Source organism: Saccostrea cucullata, unplaced genomic scaffold (genome assembly GCF_032062105.1).
Source record: "Saccostrea cucullata isolate Sc308-1 unplaced genomic scaffold, CSIRO_AGI_Scuc_v1 ctg3862, whole genome shotgun sequence".
NCBI lineage: Eukaryota > Metazoa > Mollusca > Bivalvia > Ostreida > Ostreidae > Saccostrea > Saccostrea cuccullata.
In genome coordinates this window covers 9,811-29,763 of record NW_026940981.1, presented here as the reverse complement: position 1 = coordinate 29,763, position 19,953 = coordinate 9,811, and the positions used below count along the sequence as shown (strand labels likewise).

The following is a 19,953-nucleotide window of genomic DNA, read 5'->3' as shown; positions in this document are numbered from 1 at the left end:
CCACTCGAACGATTTTGTCCAAAATATGCATACATGCAGTAGATATAGTCATGTACTATATATACAAAAATAACGAAAATTAAACGACAGGAATTTTTTGGGGTAGCTGTGTTGTACATCCTTAAGTCTTTCTCAAGTGAAATATCCAGATATGAAACAGATGTGTCAGACTCTGTGAACAGTAAAATAAGGAAAAAATATTTGTTCGTAACTCGAAAACCACAAAAATCAAGACACACAAACATATTGGTTTTCACAGTATCTATTTGCTAGTTTAATTATGTACCCAATTACACGTTGTTTATATGTAATCACACGTAAGGAAATGTCCGATTTTGCAGTGTACAAAAAAGAGTATAAGATTGAGATAACAAATGATAAAGGTTAATTACTTTTTACCCATATATTATACTAGAAGCTTCAGCTTACAGCTGTATAGTGTTACCATGTCCTTTCCACGTGCACATCGTTAACTCTACGCATTAACTATAAAATCACATGTTAATACTGTTTTGATTCAAATTATTTACATTGTTTAATTGAACTGGAACATTAATTTATTATTATGTTTGAAATTGTTAAAATAATAAACTGTTAAATTAATAAATAACCTACACATGGTAAAATAAGATAACAAAATACCTTTATTTTGTTCTCCTGAGTTTCCTGTTTTATGATCAATGATTTTGTACCACACTACAAACTAAAATAATGTAAAAATTGTGAACGAAATGTATCATTCTTGTATCGTTTTATAAGAGTTTTGAATACCCATGAATAACATTTTCTGAGATATGATAAAAACGTAAGTGTCCAGTGTATATGGGTTCAAAGGGGATCCAAAGGATTATATGTTATACAACCCCCCGTTTATTGACAAATAATTAAATATCTAACTTTTACTCTAAATTTTGCAGCAACTTATAAATCACTTACATGTGTAACCGAAAAGACTACTGCAGTAACTTTAATCAAAAATAGAGACATAATTTGGAAGAAATTTGTCTTGGTTTTGGTAATGACACTATGTTTACATCCCCTTGTCCATCCAGTGAAATAAGGCACCGCAAATCTTTTGAAAGTCTTAATAATACAAGTGGAAGAATGTACATTTTTCTTGTTTGGATGGTCACTTTATTTCAAAGACATCTGTCTTTATGTGTAAGGAGAAAATTGTATCCAATATTGATGTTTAAAAAATATTGTAAGAATTAGCTTGTTTTTCCATCATTAATAAATGCAGTAAACTGTTTTGTCTAATGTTCAATCCGGTATCATCGCTAAGGGACAAATAAATGAAGAAATAAAACTGACAAATGCATGTATTAAATGTTTTGATAAATTTCCGAAATTATCAATGTGGATATATAACAGATTAACTAAAAAAATGATGTATTTGCTTTTTTTTTTTTTTTTTTTTTTTTTGCTTTTGAGATGAAAAAAAATATAGATACGTAGACTGTTTTTGATTCAAATTCTTCACATCCAATATTTCTGTATGCAGGCTAAAAAATTATTGAGTTTTAGAATTCATAAACATTTATGGTGGGAAATCTTCGTTTATCTCTTTTTTTTTGTCCACATCTATTTTCTCAGTTACGTTTTTTGCAGCAGCATTCTCTGATTGTAAAATGTCCACAGCTTCTGACTTAAGATCATCATCAATCGTATCATCTAATAAATCAATGTAGGGAGAAACGTTGACGTAATCATTAGGTCCGTTTACGCTGTTCACTACATCTAAATATGTTCCGTCTGCATTATTAGAATCTATATAAGGTCCATCTTCGTCTGTTAGAGTTAAAGTAGTTTCTCCTGGTTCGGGCAAATGTTCGTAACGCTCATCTTGTTCCTCCATAATTTCATAGTCGGGATCGGAATACGGACTTTCTAGATTGGTTAATCTCATTTCGTACGGAGAGTCCTTTGATTTTGGAATACTTGGGAGGCGCATCAATTCTTTTCGTCTTTTTCTCATTGTTATTTTTCTATAGGATTTTGGGAAAAGAAATCGTCATGTAAATAGAGTTTCTGAAATAAGAGTCAATATTTCATAAAAATATCAATTCTGTGTACTATGTTTTCTGTCTCATTGGTTCTTAGGGAAAAGATTTTTACAAGATGGCAGTAAATTTTCAGTAATTCTTAATTATAATCCGTTAAAAAAAAGTTTAGCGCTTTATGTCAATAGATTTGAAAACTCTTTATACATGTAAAAAGCATTATGCAAAATTTCTTCAAGTGGATTTGGGATGATAAAATGAGAAATAAGGTTTACAACAATAACGACGAGAGACAACTGATAAATTTTCTCAGATAAGTTCTTAGAGAGTGACGCTTTTGAAAAAAAAACCAGCCCTTAACTGATTTTTTAAAGTCCAGAAAATTAGGTATTTGGCTAGTTAGAGTTTCCGGAGAAAAAAAGGTTAAATATAAAGTTTTTTTTTATTAATGAATACAGCCATTGAGAGTAATCTCCCGTTTGGAATCATGTAGGTGGCGGAAATATATAACGCAAATGTTACAGAGGTTAACAAAAGCACATATGTTAGCTTTTTACGGATGCTTTACCAATGACACGGATTGAATAAAAAAAATATTCAAAACAAGAAAAGTAGTGATGGCTTTGTTGTACTTTGTGTAAACTAAAGGGGCAGACAGGCACCAGATCGTCATTTTCCATGTTATGCTGGGAAGGGCAAAGATGTGACGTATGGTTAGCATGCTGAAAGTGGTGAAAGCTAGGTTACCGGATAAGAACAGTAGTTTTATATAAATCATGTAAAGAAGGCACAGTATAGTAATTACTAATTAAAGTTTTTAAAAAATCCAAAAAACATTTTAGACAATCTGTTTTCAATAACATAAATTTCAAGACAGAAACTCTTGATCATTATGAATAATAATTAAATGCTAAGGAAAGCATCTCAAAATTAAAGAACAGTATGTTTCTCTTTCCTGTTTCTATATTTGCATTTTTAGCAAAAATATATACATGTAATCGGAAAAAAGAATAAAACAATGTATTTTATTAAAACGTCTATGAAATAGATGGGTGTTAGAAAAATTGCATATTTAAAAATAATGAAGGTCCTTTTTATGAAGATTATACATAGGAAATGCATTGGGAATAATTGTGAAAACATATGCATTGATTCGACAAAAAGGAAAGCTGGCTTGGTGGGTTAAATATGGCAGAATTGAACATGTTTTGTACCTTTAACTTTGTTCAAAACTTCTTTAAAAATTCTATACTAAATCCAAAAACCTTGCCAATGTCCTTAAGGAATAGTAAAGGATTTATAATACATTCTATAAGATACAAATGTACTCATCTGAACTTGTATTTAAATATTTGATCAAATCTAATTTGAAATGATATTTAAGTACACAGACCTTATTTTGTACACAATGATTGCAAAACTGGCGGCAAATATTAGTACAACCGCGAATCCCACTGCAACTACAACATACAACTTACAATTGTAAGTACATGATTACGTTTAAAAAAAATGATGTATGTTGAATTTTTTACATTGCTTTGAGAAAAATACACTAATCTTTATTTGTTTTAAGCTTTTTTCTATCTCTCTATTTGAAATATGTCCACGGCAAAAATTGCTGTCAACAACAAAATCAATAAAATCTTTGACATAATATTACCATGACTACAATCAGAACATTTAAATCAAACCTAATAAATATTTAAAAATAATAAAGTGTTGTGTATTCAATTGTTAAATTTGAAAGAAAATACAGCTTACTCCACTTATATTGAACTCGCTTATTTTGAAATTCTGCTTATTTTGAATTAGAAATAAATCCCGAGATTTTGCCTCTCATATTCTTTGCATTAAAATAACGGTTATATTAAAATCGGTTATATTGAAATTTTGCTTATATTGAAGCCACTGATCGGTCCCCACAGGTGATAATAAGTTGTTTTAATAACGGTTATATTGAGGTACTCCCTGGCGGCTGTCGTTACGGTGGTGTCTTCTAGCTATTCACACTTTTTAAAAATCTAAATTCCACCTATTCCCACTTGCAAATAACAATAGATGTTTAGATAGTTAATTTGTTTTTACAGTAATAGACTTAATACGTCCCCTCTTAGATTTATCAGTATTCTGTACATTTTAAGACGGAAAATAACGAATACATTTATGAAAAATATGAACTATTGCACTTATACACTGTAAGAAAATTTATGGATTTGAGAAAATAACAAAGAAAAAGGTCTTACAAGAATAAGCATTTCATATCTTGATTCTAGAACATAAATAGATTTATAGGGGAAAAAGATTGAATAGCTGAAATTTAAAATGAACAATGTGAAAAATAATTTAATTTACCTATTTTTTTTTAAAATATTTTTTTAAAAAGCCTGATTCGAAATTCTAAAAAGTAAATATACCAGTTCTCTATTCCAACAGGTATTCATTAATAATTGTCGATAATTGTTTACAAAGTAGTTACATGTTTTCATAGTTAATTATTTGTTTAGACAAAAATTCTACCTATTCCCACATGAAATCTTACCTTTTCCTACCTAATTTTCAAAAAGTGGGAATAGGTAGAATGAACCGTTACGGTTGGTGACAGTAATTATGCCTGATTGAGCAGTTGATATACAAAGGTGTGAATTATTTAGTTTTCAACATTTGTGTTTTAATACTGCATGTTCTTACGAAATAAAATTCTTGCTGTTCAATTTTTTGTGTCCACGTATAAAATACGGACATACTGAGGCTAAACAGCTAAACGTAATATAGTTACCCCCACAGATCTAAGTAAAAAACATAATTTGAAATTAAATACATACTGTTTATTAATTCATATGCCTAAATTCGAAATAACTATAGGGATTAACCCGAGTACACTTACATATGTACGATGAAATACAAGCAGCATTCAGCAGTACTTACATGTAACTATTCAAGTCCGTGAATTTTCTCCAAAACGTAAATAATTGCGATCGGGGAATAATAATGCGGGGTGAATCGAAGATTGTCTTTTCAATGAAACAAATATAAAAAAAAATATTTAAAACTTCAAGGACTCATATTCTTTGTAATCTGTTAACTGTTATAATAGATAAACGATTACAAAACTAATTTGTTCGGGTTTGTTCTTCTTTATTTTAGATCGGGATTGAACTTGTTAAAATGGCGGCTTAACGATTTCGCTTATATTGAATTACGGATATATTGAAATAATTTGCATGGTCCCCTGAATTTCAATATATCCGGAGTAGGCTGTAATTTCCTTTTCAGAATCGTAGCCTCAAATCTTTATGTTAAAAATGAAAATATATACAATCAGTGTCAACTTACGAAATATTGCTGTTTGGGAAAAGTTTGTTATTTGGGTGTTTGTTTCCATACTTTCTGCAGACAGTGTAGTATCTTGATAAATATTATTAGGGTCTAAGAGAAAAGAGACTGTCGTCAAATGTTGAACATTGCTGCTTTTGTGTATAATTTACAAATACTGAAAAATATATGTAAAATTTGCGAACTGAAGCAAAAACAAATATAGATGGACAAAACGTTTTCCTTTAAAATTTACATTTCAAATCTTCTTTTAAAGTAAAGAAATTAATACTGCAAAACCACTGATTTATTGTTGGGGTATAATTTACGCTGTTTTTGATGTAAAAAGAGATCCATGAATTTATGTCAACCAAGAATATAAAATTTCTTATATACAACTTTATGTGAAGCGTTTTTTTTTCGCGAAATGAAAACGCCACGAACTCAAATTTTCCATTAATCGTCGAAAAATTGACCCTCCAAATATATATTATTTTACAGTATTTGTATCATCTTTTATTCGCGATTCTTACAATACCTGGACTAATTCCCACGACCGCTGAATTATAATGATTAGAATAAAAGTTGAGGTACAATGTTTTAAGAATGATAAGAAAAAAATCTCATTGTTCTTGCTGATATAAAATGTAAAGAGTTGAATGATATGGAGGTCTTTAAATCAAATAATTAAATCATATAATAATCAAATAAAATGACCTGTATGACTCCTGTAGGAATAAATCTAAATAAGATAATTGACATAATCCACTGTGTATATATTACAACTATATGTAATGTTCTTTCTAAATTAAAGCAAACATTCATTTTGTTAATGCTAAGCATCTTTTCAATCATTATCTTTCCTTACGTATGCAGTAAAATTATATCCTTGTGTGTATATATATTTATTTAAATCTCTTATAATTATGAATTCATACGCAAGAATTCGCAAGTGTTTGGTATACATACAAACACTTTCTAAAACAATTCAAGCAGTTTGCTCCTTGTCATGATCGGGAAATAGCAGATATGTCCTTTGTAAATCAAGTGTGTAAATAATCAGTGTGAACTAATAATTAGAATGAAAAATTTCAGTCAGCATTGATAAATTGTATTTACTGACAAGGTAATAAACTTTCTTCTTTTCTCGTAAACTACTTTGGACGAATCCTGTTTCATGAGTACAAACATGAATATAGTAGGTCTGCTAATAACAGAGCGCAATTGGTACTCATGGGAATTCAATTATGTTGTTGGGAGGCCTGGTTTTCAAAAACCACATATATATTGTTAATCAGAAACTCAAGCATCTTCTTGGAGTCATTACAGAGTACTTGGTTGTACAATCAGAATCTTTTACGCGGGTATGTTAAAAAAGCATATAAGTCATTTCTCGAAAAATTTAGACTTTTTAAAGAAAATTTAGTTTGATAAATTACCAAAACCGCTGATAAACGTTATTAACTACTGAATACAGATAAAAAAAAGTGTCTAAAACAAAGACATGCAAAACTGCCACAGCATCACGTGACTTCTATTTATAGCGAAATTTTCCTTAATAAAAAGGCTAACAAAACAACATTACCCCGGAGTTTACTAATTTCTTTGAGTAAATAATAGAGTTGAAAAACATCTATTTTGCCTAAAAAGTGCTGCTAGAATCTCACTGTCCTGTCAGTAAAATAATTATTTCACACATTCGCAAAAAAACCTTACCCTGTGTTTTGAATTTATACATATCAACCAAGATTTTTCGTAAAAGCATGCTCAACTCGGGATTCTAGCAGCACTTTCTATCTGTACAAATTCATGTTTTGAAATATCCAGCTTATTGTTGTTCTGCTGCATTATTTGTATTACAAATGACAGAGGAAAGTCCGACCGGGATACGTATATAGCTGACTGTTTTTGAAAGAGAATATCATCGATGAAAATAAATTAGCAATCCTGTTTTATTAACTGAAATCAATATGAATTTTACATATTATTAATGATATTTGATTTTAAACTCAATTTCACGTATTTTTGTACAAGCCGTCATAGCCAAATTCTCTTACACGACATGATCAATTCCCAAGTTACTCTATGTACACATATGACGTCATCGATGGTAGATTTCAATCAAAATGACAGAATACAGCATAACAAAATAAGAACATTTTATTTTTGTTAATGATTACACGTCTCTATTCATTTTCTAGAGTTAAATTACATCTCTAAATACCAATATTACGAAAACGTGTATTTTAAAATTGACGTCATCTCGCTTATTATGACGTCATAATGTAGTACTGATGTAGTCAAGGTAGAATATTTTGTATACTTCCTTATAACCCCTGCATAACCAAACACTTTTCAAATGACCAATGACAATGTAAGTAAATTTACGAGTTCCATTTGTATTTAAAAAGCAACTGGTAATGATATTTTAAAATAAAAACCTGACTTCAATTTATCGCATTGAATGCTTGTGTATAAAGCTGAAAAGTCATAAGTTTTTCAACTGTTGATTGTGGTGAAGTTGTTTAAAAGTTCCTTGAAATATTTGAATATTCACATCTGATTTACACCACTTCTCAAGTATATTGTTGTACAATACTCTTGAAGTTTCTCTTTAACTACTGTTAATATCTTAGTTAGGAGTAATGAAAGAGGCTTGGTTAAACATTAACTGGAACCCGCTATGTAACTTTGTAAGGATTTTTAATATGAAGCTTCGGAATCCAATATTGATTTGGTATTGCAAATTTATTTTTAGGGCTGGGTATTGGCCAGAGATTTCGTATTGCGATATATTGCGATATTTTTAACGAGGCCGAGTCTATTTATTTCTGCCCTAGGGATTTTGATAATTTTTTGATATTTAATTTTTACTGTTATATTAATTGTTTTAGGATTAAAATATCGAATGTTTACCACCCCGTTTTCTTAGTGGGCCATCTTAAATGTTGTCAAACTTTACTATTGGATCCTATGGGAATTTGTTGGAAAATCATCAAATTATAACATTTTTTCAATATTTTTTGCACTTCTGCCCTAGGGATTTCTTTTTCATTCAATTAAATGAAAGTAAATGTAAAAAGTCACCAAATTGTGAAATTTCAAAAAAGGTTCACCATTTCGATTGGTCTAGGTTGAAGCCAAATACCTCTAAAATTGCCATATTACGGTAAAAATACATATCTATGGTGACGTTGTTAGAGCCATTTCAACGTTCTTTTTCCAATAATTGTCGTAAAATCACATTTTCAGATCAGTAGGAGTTACAAATAACGTTAATATTGTATTAAAATTAAAATAATTAATGACTGCATGAAATTAAAAAGCTGCGCAAAGTGATGCGCACTCGAATTAGACTCGGCCTCGTTAATTGCATTGCGATATGTATTGCAATATTTTAAATGAAAATAAAATGGCATTTTCTTCTTATATTAACTTTAATTAATATGCAGAATGAACATAACTATGATAAGTAACCCAAAGAAAAAAAATCTTGTTGATTTTTGTGAAGTTGTGCTCTGAAATACAACCATAAAACAGCTTCTGTCTTACTGTTTGGCTTCATAACAAACCTTTCTAACATTTATTTTAATGTTTTATGTTACAATTCCTTAGTTTAAGAATTTTGCCGATATATCGATATTACAAAAACGTATTGCAATACGATATTTTTTGTCATTGTATTGCAATATATTGAAATATCGGTATTTTTGCCCAGCCCTATTTATTTTAGTTGTTTGAGATATTATAAATATTCAAAACTGACATGATTTCGGAGACTTTCTTCATTAGAAAATGAACTCTGACTACAAGTTTGATTTTTACTTGTAGAATTAAATCCAAGTCCTCCAAAAAACTACACTTTATATAATGAGCCTTACAAACAAAGACAATGTTGTTACTTGCTTTGTCAGCAAGGATCAGTACGCACCGTATTCATGTAATATATCTAATTCTTTTTCAAATTCAAAATTATTGAATACAGAAGGAGAAATGGTTTTCAATTTGCCCCAAAATCTGTTGATATGCGATTGTAACAACGTCTTCGTTTTTTTTTTTATATCTGGCCAATTACCTGGCGTAATCTTCAACAGTATCCATAATATTTATGATATTCAAACGTCAGTTGAAGAATCAGGAGTCCCTTTATTCAGAACATTTTTGAATTAGTTATCTGAGGTCCTTATTAATAGTATTTTTCGTCACATATAATAACGTTTGCAGAGGGCTATCGTAACATGGTGAAGGAAAACATGAACACAATGGAGGATAATGTTTCAAATATTCGATATCAAGGACCTGTGAAGTGTTTTTGTAATTGCCGATATTTGTCGGTTTTGCCCCTTTTGTAGAAATATAGGTGGCGCCCCAACAGTTTAGGTTCAACAACACTTCCGGTAGCAAGTAGACAGGTCAAATCTGTGTAACTGTCAATGGTATATCGATGCTTTTCATGATTCCCAAGTGTTTTATCTGTTGTTTGTGGCAAGACCTTTCATTTGATACCAAAAACCTTGACCTTATGACCTTGACCTTGGAAATTTTTTGTACTTATGAGAAAACTTTAACCTTGATCATAACTTTTGAATGGTAAGGGCTAGGACTTTCATATTTCACATATGTAATTCTTTTAAAAAGACTTTTCATTGGATACCAAGAACGTTAACCCTTTTGACCTTGACCTTGGGGTTCAGTGATAATTTCTAAAAAGATGACTTATGAAAGGGTTTATATTAGACACAAAATGTCATTAAAATGACATCTCACCCAAAACGACACCGAAAGCGGGGGGCCATAATTCTTTGAATTTACTTGTTTCTACAACAGCTGCTTCCGTTAATTCCAGTAATAACAAACAAAGAAAGCATTTTATTGTTTGAGTATACACAGTGTTCAATAAATATGTTCTATGATCAATTTCGGGTCAATGCTTAAAAATGTTATACACCATATATAACATGGCTTAATTTTCGGGCAGCATTACCAGAATATTGCCCCTTGGTGACAGGAATTCGGCCTCGGGCGACATAACACTCCATGGCTTTTCTGTCATCTTGGGGCAAATATTCTGGTATGCTGCACTCGAAGCCATGTAATATATGTTTAATTCATTTGTACTATTATTTCTAACAAGACAACCATACTATATATATATTAATAAAAATATAAATAGAATTAAATAGAAAGACCAATGTTTTACCTGTTATATTTTCCAGCGGAGCAGAGAATTCAGAATAAAGATATTTGAAACCTGAAAAAAAAAGAGAGATCCGTTTAGCATTTAAGAATGAATTAAACAAATCGAAAACATACAAAAAAGTCTATTGAAACAAGACAATGTTAACAGAGCAAACATGGATGTCTGAGAACATGATATAGCAAAAATAACAGTCGACAAAAAATATTGCAGTCTGTTTTATCACGATAGAATGTACTGCGGTCGATTCAGTTAAAAGATGTCTTAGCAAATTGTATGAAAGAGGTTTGTCAATTTTTACCTAGGGCCAGAATGCAGGGTATCAACCCTAGTCTGATCAAAATGTTGACTTTAGATGAAATTGTAAAAACCTTTACAGCACGAACCTGTGAATCAGAGTTTAATCTCGTTTAAGAAAATTATCTTACGAAAAATAGGATCTTGGTATTGATATAGCTTGAAACAAAACTCCGTATGCAGCTGAAAATGGGCTTTTTGGCTTTATAAATGAGGTCAAATGGCGAAAGAAATTGTGACATCGAATTGTTCATATGTTTAAAATAAGTTATTTGATAATAAAATACTTAAATATGAAGCCCATGTGCAAGACACTTCGTTGTCTTTCGTTTCAAGTTAATGGGATTTCTTGGGGGGAAATTGGCATTGTCTCGAAGAATACTTACAAAAACTAACAATTTCTGTATAGTTTGCCGGAATGAGAGATAAAATACTGTTGGAAATGATTAATTTATCTCCGACGAGACAAGTAGAGTTCGTCTTGTCTCTGTCTTGCATGTTTGAAACAACACAATGTCCAAACCGCTGAAAAAATCTAAATTGAAATGAAAGGAGAAGACGTAATTAAATATTGCCATATTCAGGCGCATTCATTGCAAATTTGATATATATTTTTGAATGATAATTATTGATTTATAATTATTGTTCATACATTCAATCTAATTCATTTAAAAAAGAAAAGAACAAGGTTCACTTTTGCCTTATCTGGCCCTGCGAATTTCTGAAAAACTGAAACTGCATAGTTTTAGTTAACAATGCATTAAAATATCACTTAGATCTTTGGTGACTTCGATCCTATAAAAAAGACGTCATTCTCTGGCTAGTCAATGCATTATGACGTCACCAAATACGTCAATTTCGTCATATTCCAAAAAAGTCTGCAAAAACGGCCAATTTTTAAAGCTACATTTTGATATTTGATACCGGTACACAGCGCAACCTCTGATCTGAAATATGCAACTAGTAAATGATAGAACTGTTTCTAAGGATTCGTGTACATGTTTTATTTTTTGGATTAGAGGGTGCGCTCATAATTTTTTCCTCACCGAAAGTACTCAATTATTACTGTTTACGTAAAAATTCAACAACATTGCAATTTCATAAAGCCAGTTCTCCAAGACCTGAACTTTGAGAGGAGATATTTTCTTTATAGGATATGAAAGCACCAAGTCTCTATTTTATTTTAATGCTTCAAATAGAAAATCAAGTGATGATCAATTAATTGGTATATCTACAGGGCCATTTTATGCATAAAGTGAACCGACTTCTTCAAAAAAAAAAAAAAAAGAAAAAAGAAAACACCACTAGTATTTAAAAACAACTTAATTTTTAATTACAGTAATATTAGTTTTAATTTCTAATGCGGTGTCATTTAATATATTTCAATAATATTTAGTTAGAAAAACTCCAAATAAATAATAAAATAAGACAATATGACTTGCTTTGTTCATTTTGACATTTTAATTTTGTCATATCAAGATACATTGTGAATAAATACCGGCAAAATGTTGGTAAATCTATACTTTTTGCATTAGTGATGTCTGTTTTTAAACAAGGCCTGGCAAAGTTAATGAGATTAGAAGAACTATCTATCAAGCTGAGATCTCGACAATGTGAGAAAATGCCTGCAAAACAGAAAAGTACAATTAAATCTTAGAAAGGTCGATCTACAATATTTATTTTTTATCAGCTTGGTCTTGATTTCGTGTACTAGAATGTCCCTTTTAAGAAAAAATGGATTTGTCTTTTTGAATATATATAGTTCACATTATTATCACCGTGATAGTCATTTTGTTTGTATCTTATACCTTATACACAAAATTTAAATAAAATTCCTAAGATATCGGGATATTGTTAAATTTTCTTTGATGTTCATTTATTCCCCTTTCTACTATCTCTTCATCCATTGACGTTTTTTTTTCAATTATATGATCATTTTTGTTAAACTTTGAAGAAGCGAAAATCGAGAGAAATTTTCATTTTACTAATATAACTTTGTTTCCTCTTTCAACTTGCTTTGGAAATCAACTTCTAATTTATAGTCTTCTATTAGAAATGAAGGTTTCTTTCAAGTTGCTCTCAGCAAAAAGTGTTTCACGTTCTTAGCTTACATTGAGAGATGGATTTCCCTGTAAAGTCTTCTAAAGTACCCCTTATTTGCAAGGCAATAGATCGCCATGTAATCTGCAAACAATTGGAACCAGTGAGGTATTCTATATTCTTCTTCAAACATGAGACCATGTTTAATATATTGCTGGAAAATATGCATATAGCATTGATGAAATATTGCAATGCTGTTCATGAAGTGGACAGGAAATAATAATAAAAATGGCATGTTTTAAATTATTCTGGAGAATTTCATTATTCTTTCAATACATACAGATTACCATGCACTATTTGTTTTCTCTCTATAAGCAATGCATATATGATACCCTATTTTGCAACATACTTAATCAAAATTGAATTATTTACTTTAAAAAAAAATCAATGTCATATGTTTTTAACTAAACCTCTAAAACTTAGATATTTTTTTTTATTATGTTTCATTAAAACTTGCCTCAATGTAAAATATGTATCCTTTGGTACATCCGAATGACGGAACGTTTATATTTTATTGTTAATATACAAAGCGCTTACCTGCAATATTCACTATCACGTGGGATATCAGAAACACACTGACTCTTTATTTCCGTTGTATAAAATGACCGATTGAGACACGGGGTTTCTGAAAAAAATATTTAAAAGATAAATATTCTTAGGTTATCAAACTCAAATAACATTCAAATATTTTTTTCATCTTAATAGAAATAAACTGACCACACACATTCACGCCACAGAGTTCCCAACGGACATCCAGGTCATTGGTATAGCACCATGGCTCCTCTCTATCGAAGTTTCGACAGTAGTTCTCTTTTGCGATGCTAAACACATCATAACCGTGTTCGTGTGGGCTCTGGGCATCCCATCTTTGACATGGTCTACCAGTTTCTGTTATGCTTTTGGTTCCTTGATATAAAACTCCTGGCAAACGACAGTCGTCTGAGATAGATTCTGCTTTACATGTAATTGATGAAAGAGGAAAAATATTGTAGGAAAAGGGGCTTTTTTAAAAGTACATCATTGTGTTTTTTAATATCCTTCATATTGAAATTATATCTATTTAGAAAAATACATTTATCTTTATTTTTTCCTCAACTATAACAAATTCTCTTCCTATATCATAAGAATTACACTTGCTTTATATATTTTTCATGCAGATTTTAAACATGGTTTAAGATGTCGCATGTCCGTGAAGGAATTGACACAGACCTCAAACTGTTATGAGGAAGAATGGACCTTGTATATATTGTACACACCATTTTTTCCCCGATGTACTGCTTCCCACTTGTTTTTTTTTTAACCACAACGTGCTTTACATTTCAACACAGAGGTTATTGTGATCAGGTTGTGTTCAAGTAAGTGATAAGAATAGAATAATGTTTTTAATAAATTCAGAGGACTTCCCTTTGTTTGTGATTCATGAACAAGCATAGGCATTGAAAATTGCGGCTTAGGTTAAGCACTACCCATCGAAATTTAAATGGTTGCAGGCACAAATAAAAGCAAGAAAGCCAAGAACCCCTTTGTTATTTGCTTCCGATGCAAATGAATTATAATACTTCAACTATCAGTTATGTCGCTTTAATTATTAAAAAAAATATTGATATCTCAAGGAGACTTTGCCTGATTCTATTCAAGAGTAAAGCAGATAATTGTGTGTTTTTAAAATTCAGTGCAAATAAGTTTTATTCGTTTTCCTCTAACCATGTAATTTAGGACCAAGAGAAAAAAAACCCCGATAAATTAGCAATAATAATCATCATCATTATTCAATTCTGAATTTAAAAAAAACAAATAAGACTTTAACGAGGCAGAGAAAAATTTAATTTTAGTGCGCGTGACTTTGCGCGGCTTTTTAATTTCATGCAGTCTTTTGCGCGACAGTACACCTTTGCTAAATATCTTGATTTGAATACAAAATTAATATTATCTGTAGCCCCTACTGGTCTGAAAATGTGATTTTCCGACAATAAAGGAAAGAACGCTGAAATGGCTCTACCGGCGTCACCATTTTCGGATTTTGTACGCAACGCATGACGCTGAAGAACGCCGTGTAACTTGTATGTTCAAGACGTCCATGGATATTAGACAAAATAAGGATGACAGAACATATAAAGAAGCATACTAGCAATTCAAACATTGCTATTTTTTTCCTCCAAAAAATCGTATGTGCCGTTAATTCATATGCAGTGATATGTAGTTATTCCATAATATGGCCATTTTAGAGGTATTGGGCTTGAAAAAATAAACAAAGTTATTAATTCCTTAACCAAAGTAGGTTCTGAATTTTTTTTTTTTATTTCACATTTTGGTTACATTTTACAACAACTTTCATGTATTTGACTGAAAAGAAATCTCTAGGGCAGAAATACAATAAATATTTAAAAATGTGATAATTCGGCGTTTTTTCAACAAATTCCGATAGGGTCCAATTTTTAGTAAAATTTGACAAATTTTGATATGGTCTCCTAAGAAATCGCGGTGGTATACATTCTATATTTTCGGGCCATATAAATTTACCAGTGTAATAGAATATCTATTGTCAATGAAAATACTTGAAACAATATAATTTCCAAGGGGATCAAGTTTGACTTTTGAAATTCTGGCTTCTACTTTGTCATTAAAAAGTGTTAAAATACCTCTTGAGTCACTGGACCCTGAACACATCAAAAAATCAAGTCCCCATTGAGAATAAACAATATCTCTCTCATTTTCAGTACAGTGTGTGTCTTGTAAGCAGTAAAATGTTGCATTATGTTCTCTTAAATATTTAAAAACATCTTTCCTTTTACTATGATCATGTAGCCCTCTACAATTCATGGAAATAATTTTAAGCTTACTAGCCATACTCAGTATACAGATTCCAACGAGTATTCAACATACACATAATTACACATACACAAAGTTCAGTCATTATAGACTGAAAAACTAAAAAAAAACAAGCTTCCTGCATACGCTTAGAAGAAAACATTCCTGAAAAATAGCGGAGAGAGAGAATTTAAAAAAAAAAAGAAACACATGTTATGTATAAGGGCTGCTTATGAGAAATAATTACAAGTCTGTACACTTCATCCAGGTCGTCTCAGCGGGCTTACGATACTGTAGCTCCACGTCATTTTTCACCTCGATTATACGCGTTTTGAAACAGGATTGTCTAAGTTTATATGCTTCTTGGGACAGGATACCACGCTTTTTCTTAAGATGGCTGGGTAAGTCCGTTCTCACAGCTATCCCTTTTGGTAAGTTACTGTTCCTCGCCTTCGATAGTATGGCATTGCGGTCTTCCATCCTGGCGAACTTCACGATAATGGCTTCTGGTGCTGACTCCTTATAAGAATAGGTGGTCGTGTTGTTCGGGTTTCTCGGGATACGGTGAGTATTCTGGATAATCATTTGTCGGATGCTCTCCTCATCAATGCCTAATTTCTCAGTAAAAAACTTTCTGACAACTTCTGCAACGTTTTCTTTTTCACTTTTTTCCACACCATATATGAGAACATTATACTTCCTAGACCTTGTTTCTTGGTAAATAATGTAATTCTTCAGCTCCTCGACTTCTGACTCTAGTTTCTCAACAGCTTTCAGTTTTGAGATAGAAGACTCCATGTCTGTAACCCTGTCATCCTGATTTTGAACAGCTTTCTCAAGGTCGACCAACTTCTGGTTAAAAACACAGAATTTGTCGTCGATGGATTTATTCATATTAGTCAGCCGCTCGTCAATGTTCTTCTCCATTGTTTTGAATAGCTGTGTCATCAGTTCCTTTAGGTCATTATTAGAAATATCCCCCTTCTCTGCTCTTCCTGTGTCTTTCGACTCACTCTCTCGAATTTCCTCTGCTGAAGTTTTCTCCGGTTCTTTTATGAATCGGTCAAGGGAGCCTCCTTGAGCTTTCTGACTATTCCTACCTTTTCCTGGCATTTTTTGTTTAAACACGGCCTACTTCAACTGTCTGTAATAGCACTCAAGCCCTTTAAATAGAGAAAAAAAACTCTCTCGCGCCACTCGACACGTCTACATTGTACCCCGCACGCACCGGAAGTCCGACATTCTATATTTTAATATTAAAACAATAAGTACAACAGTAAAAATTAATTTTTAGAAAATTATCAAAATCCCTAGGTCAGACATAATTAGACTCATATAGTATACAAAACTATATCAGTTAACTTGTTGATTATTGTAAATCGAGGACTTTCATTCCGTATATAAGATATTTCTTTTTCTATATATATTTCCGACATTTTTTAGTTTTCATTTCCGACATTTTTTTGTTTTCATTTCCGACATTTTTCAAATACATAAGTACCTATAGTAACAAATTTGATAATTTTACTTATGAAAAATTTAAAGGAATAAATCATAAATAAATCATTGAAATCCAATTTTGTGCGTTCTATAAATGACTTTCAACGAAGCGACTGTGAATAATAAATTTTTCCTGACATTTAATTTAGTGCACATTAAATATGGTGAAAAAGTTTTATGCTCATTAAAGCCATATATGGTGTAACTGATAAAAAAAAATATTTTTGAAAAATACAAAATTAAGCAAAGAAATATAGTTAATACATTTAAATTAAATCTTTTCATACAATTCTGAACACGAAGAACACCTCGTTTCAACTAATAATACGATTTTATCTTCTCTGTAATGTGTTATTTAAATCTTTTGTTTTTTCTTCCGAGTCGGAGAAAATTCCGAGAATCCAAATTAAATTGTGATATCTTTATAGCGCAATTGACTTAGATTTTGTAATTTAGGGAAAAGTTCTATCTTTATATAAAGTAATGATACAAATAATAAGTTCTTATAATTTTAGTTTAATAATTTTCATTGTACATACGCCATATATGGCTTTAAACTCTTTAACCTAGACTTAGTGCTACATGGATGCATATATGTATAGATGTTTTTTTATTAACATTTTGGCATAAATACTTTTAAAATTCCATTTTCTTTTACTTAGAAAACATTGAATTGCCGCACAGGTAAATTCCGGAAATGAAAAAGAAATTATGTCGGAAATGCAAACAAAAAATGTCGGAAATGAAATAAAAAAATGTCGGAAATGCTATGCGTATTTCCGGAAATGAAATGCAGCGAATTGATCATCTTACTAAGGTCTACACTAATTACTCAATTTATACCAAGCAGAACAATTATCTAGCGATGAAATATTAAAAGCAATTACTTTTTGCTAATTATGATTTCCTGATAATAATTTTTAATGATATTTACATAAATAAGGGGTCTGTGTGTTTACTGTTAAACTATGTCCTTTCAACAATACAAGCTGATTGTAAGTACTGGAAACTATTATACTACTAATTAAGTGAACAAATAAATTACTCTAATAGATACACTCTTCACACCTTTAAGGTAATCCAAGAGGAGTGTTTTTTTTTAATTTTGTACAAACATTATTCAATTTCTAATAAAACTTGCCAGGTTTTTCTCTCTTTTTAATGCTTGTATACTTAAAAACGAATATTCGAATCATAATTTTATATTCGAATATCAACTCATCGAATGAATATTCGAATATTCGAATATTTGTTGACATCCCTAATAAGAAGAAAACATTTCACAATCAACAGTGTTATTAAGTAACTGTCTCTTATACTGAGAAGTTAAATTACCTGTAACAGAATACAGAAAGATTCCAATAAACAACCTTAAAGTAATCATTTCAGTTTTTTCCATTACAGTTACATGTTGAGTTATTCTCTCTCAAGAGGGAGGTATATTGAGAAACTGAAACAATTTACAAAACAAAGGTTACATGTCGAGTTAGCCTCTATTAAAAGGGAAACATATTGATAATCTGAAACAATAAACAAGATCAAGACGGGGTTTAACTTCCTTTCTGTGTATGCACTATAAGAAATAATGAAAAAAGGATGTAAGGATCTTTCAGCTTTTCCTCTGTGTAATAATTTTCCCTTAAGAGTATATGTACTGATATATTTTTTTGTGCTCATCTTTAAAACAATAGTCAATTTGTTAAAATTTTAAAGACTGCAACTTCTGTTAAATCAGTATGTACTAGAATGTCTTAAACCTCGCTTGTTTTTCGAAAATATCCTAAGCTTAAAAAAGATTTTTTAAAGTTTGTGTCTTTCATGTTAATAGTATATAAAAAAGATGGAATTCATAGTATATACACATATAAAGTTGCAAGTCAATGTTGTTTGATTACTATGGGTATTAATAAACAATACAGCTCCGCTCACGTTTTAAGCTCACATGCATTTTTGCACAATTTAACGTCACATTGTTACAATGCGAATTTTTTTCACAATGCAGCATGATATACGAGGGGCGTTCAATAAATAATGACATTGGGGCTCAGAAAGAAGCAAACGACGCTTTTCAATGATTTAGTCTTCATGATTTTACTTATTAATCTATTTTAATTCAAACACATGTCCGTGACTTTTTTTTATCCAATTTCTGATTGATTTTAGAACTGATTTTTGGTATGACCCTTAGTATACTGGAAAATGGCAGATCCAATGATTTCCTGGACTTGTTTTTTCCTTCTGAAAGGTGTTTTATTCAAGTTTGGAAATAGAAACAAGTCAAAAGGTCAAAGATCTGGCAAATATTGTTAATGTGAAAAAACATTAACTTTCTGTTTATCCCGTAAACCCCTTTACTCTTTAGGGCATGCGGGTTTAAACGCTGTCATGAAGAAATTCAATGTAGTGGATTCCTGATTCTGGGTCCTTTCTCTGATAAACCTTTCGATTTCTTTGCAAAAAAACTGCTTTCTAAACACCTCCAGATATTAAACTGTCTCCCCGAATACGAATTTGAACAATAATACCACTAATATTTAAGAAAATTTCATATAAATCTGTTTTTGTGCTCTTGCATACCTTTGCTCTTGACAGACCTTTGCCGTTTTTATCAAGTACATCTTATGGTAAATTTTGTTTTAATGGTTTTAAGCAATAGATTCATGTTCCAATATCTGTTTGAATATAAAACAAACGTGGATTACTACAATTACTGATATTTTAAAACAATTGTTAAGA

General features: G+C 30.8%; 1 protein-coding gene across 4 annotated transcripts; it reads right to left on the bottom strand.

Moving 5' to 3' along the window:
• Positions 1 to 1,409: 1,409 nt before the first annotated feature.
• LOC134256763 (hepatocyte growth factor-like) lies at positions 1,410 to 18,773 on the bottom strand. Of its 4 annotated transcripts, none has more exons than XM_062739431.1 (10): positions 18,553 to 18,773; positions 13,627 to 13,863; positions 13,447 to 13,534; positions 12,921 to 13,063; positions 12,308 to 12,434; positions 11,196 to 11,344; positions 10,516 to 10,566; positions 5,337 to 5,429; positions 3,397 to 3,463; positions 1,410 to 1,988 (listed from the first exon to the last, which is right to left on the bottom strand). In XM_062739431.1, exons 1-10 carry the CDS (start codon positions 18,614 to 18,616, stop codon positions 1,541 to 1,543), a joined length of 1,467 nt encoding a protein of 488 aa, XP_062595415.1. In that variant the 5' UTR covers positions 18,617 to 18,773; the 3' UTR covers positions 1,410 to 1,540. The 4 variants fall into 4 exon arrangements, with proteins under 4 accessions (XP_062595415.1, XP_062595416.1, XP_062595418.1 ...); XM_062739432.1 differs by having other exon boundaries at positions 13,627 to 13,860; XM_062739435.1 differs by having other exon boundaries at positions 1,871 to 2,031.
• Positions 18,774 to 19,953: the final 1,180 nt, after the last annotated feature.

Bases quoted from the DNA above. Each gene is read 5' to 3' on its own strand.
- LOC134256763 (XM_062739431.1), bottom strand. From the start codon at position 18,616: ATGGAAAAAACTGAAATGATTACTTTAAGGTTGTTTATTGGAATCTTT. The intron at 13,064-13,446 runs GTAAGCGCTTTG...CATATTTTCCAG, and splicing joins CGTGATAGTGAATATTGCAG to CAATATATTAAACATGGTCT. The intron at 1,989-3,396 runs GTCTGTGTACTT...AAAATCCTATAG, and splicing joins ATCATTGTGTACAAAATAAG to AAAAATAACAATGAGAAAAA.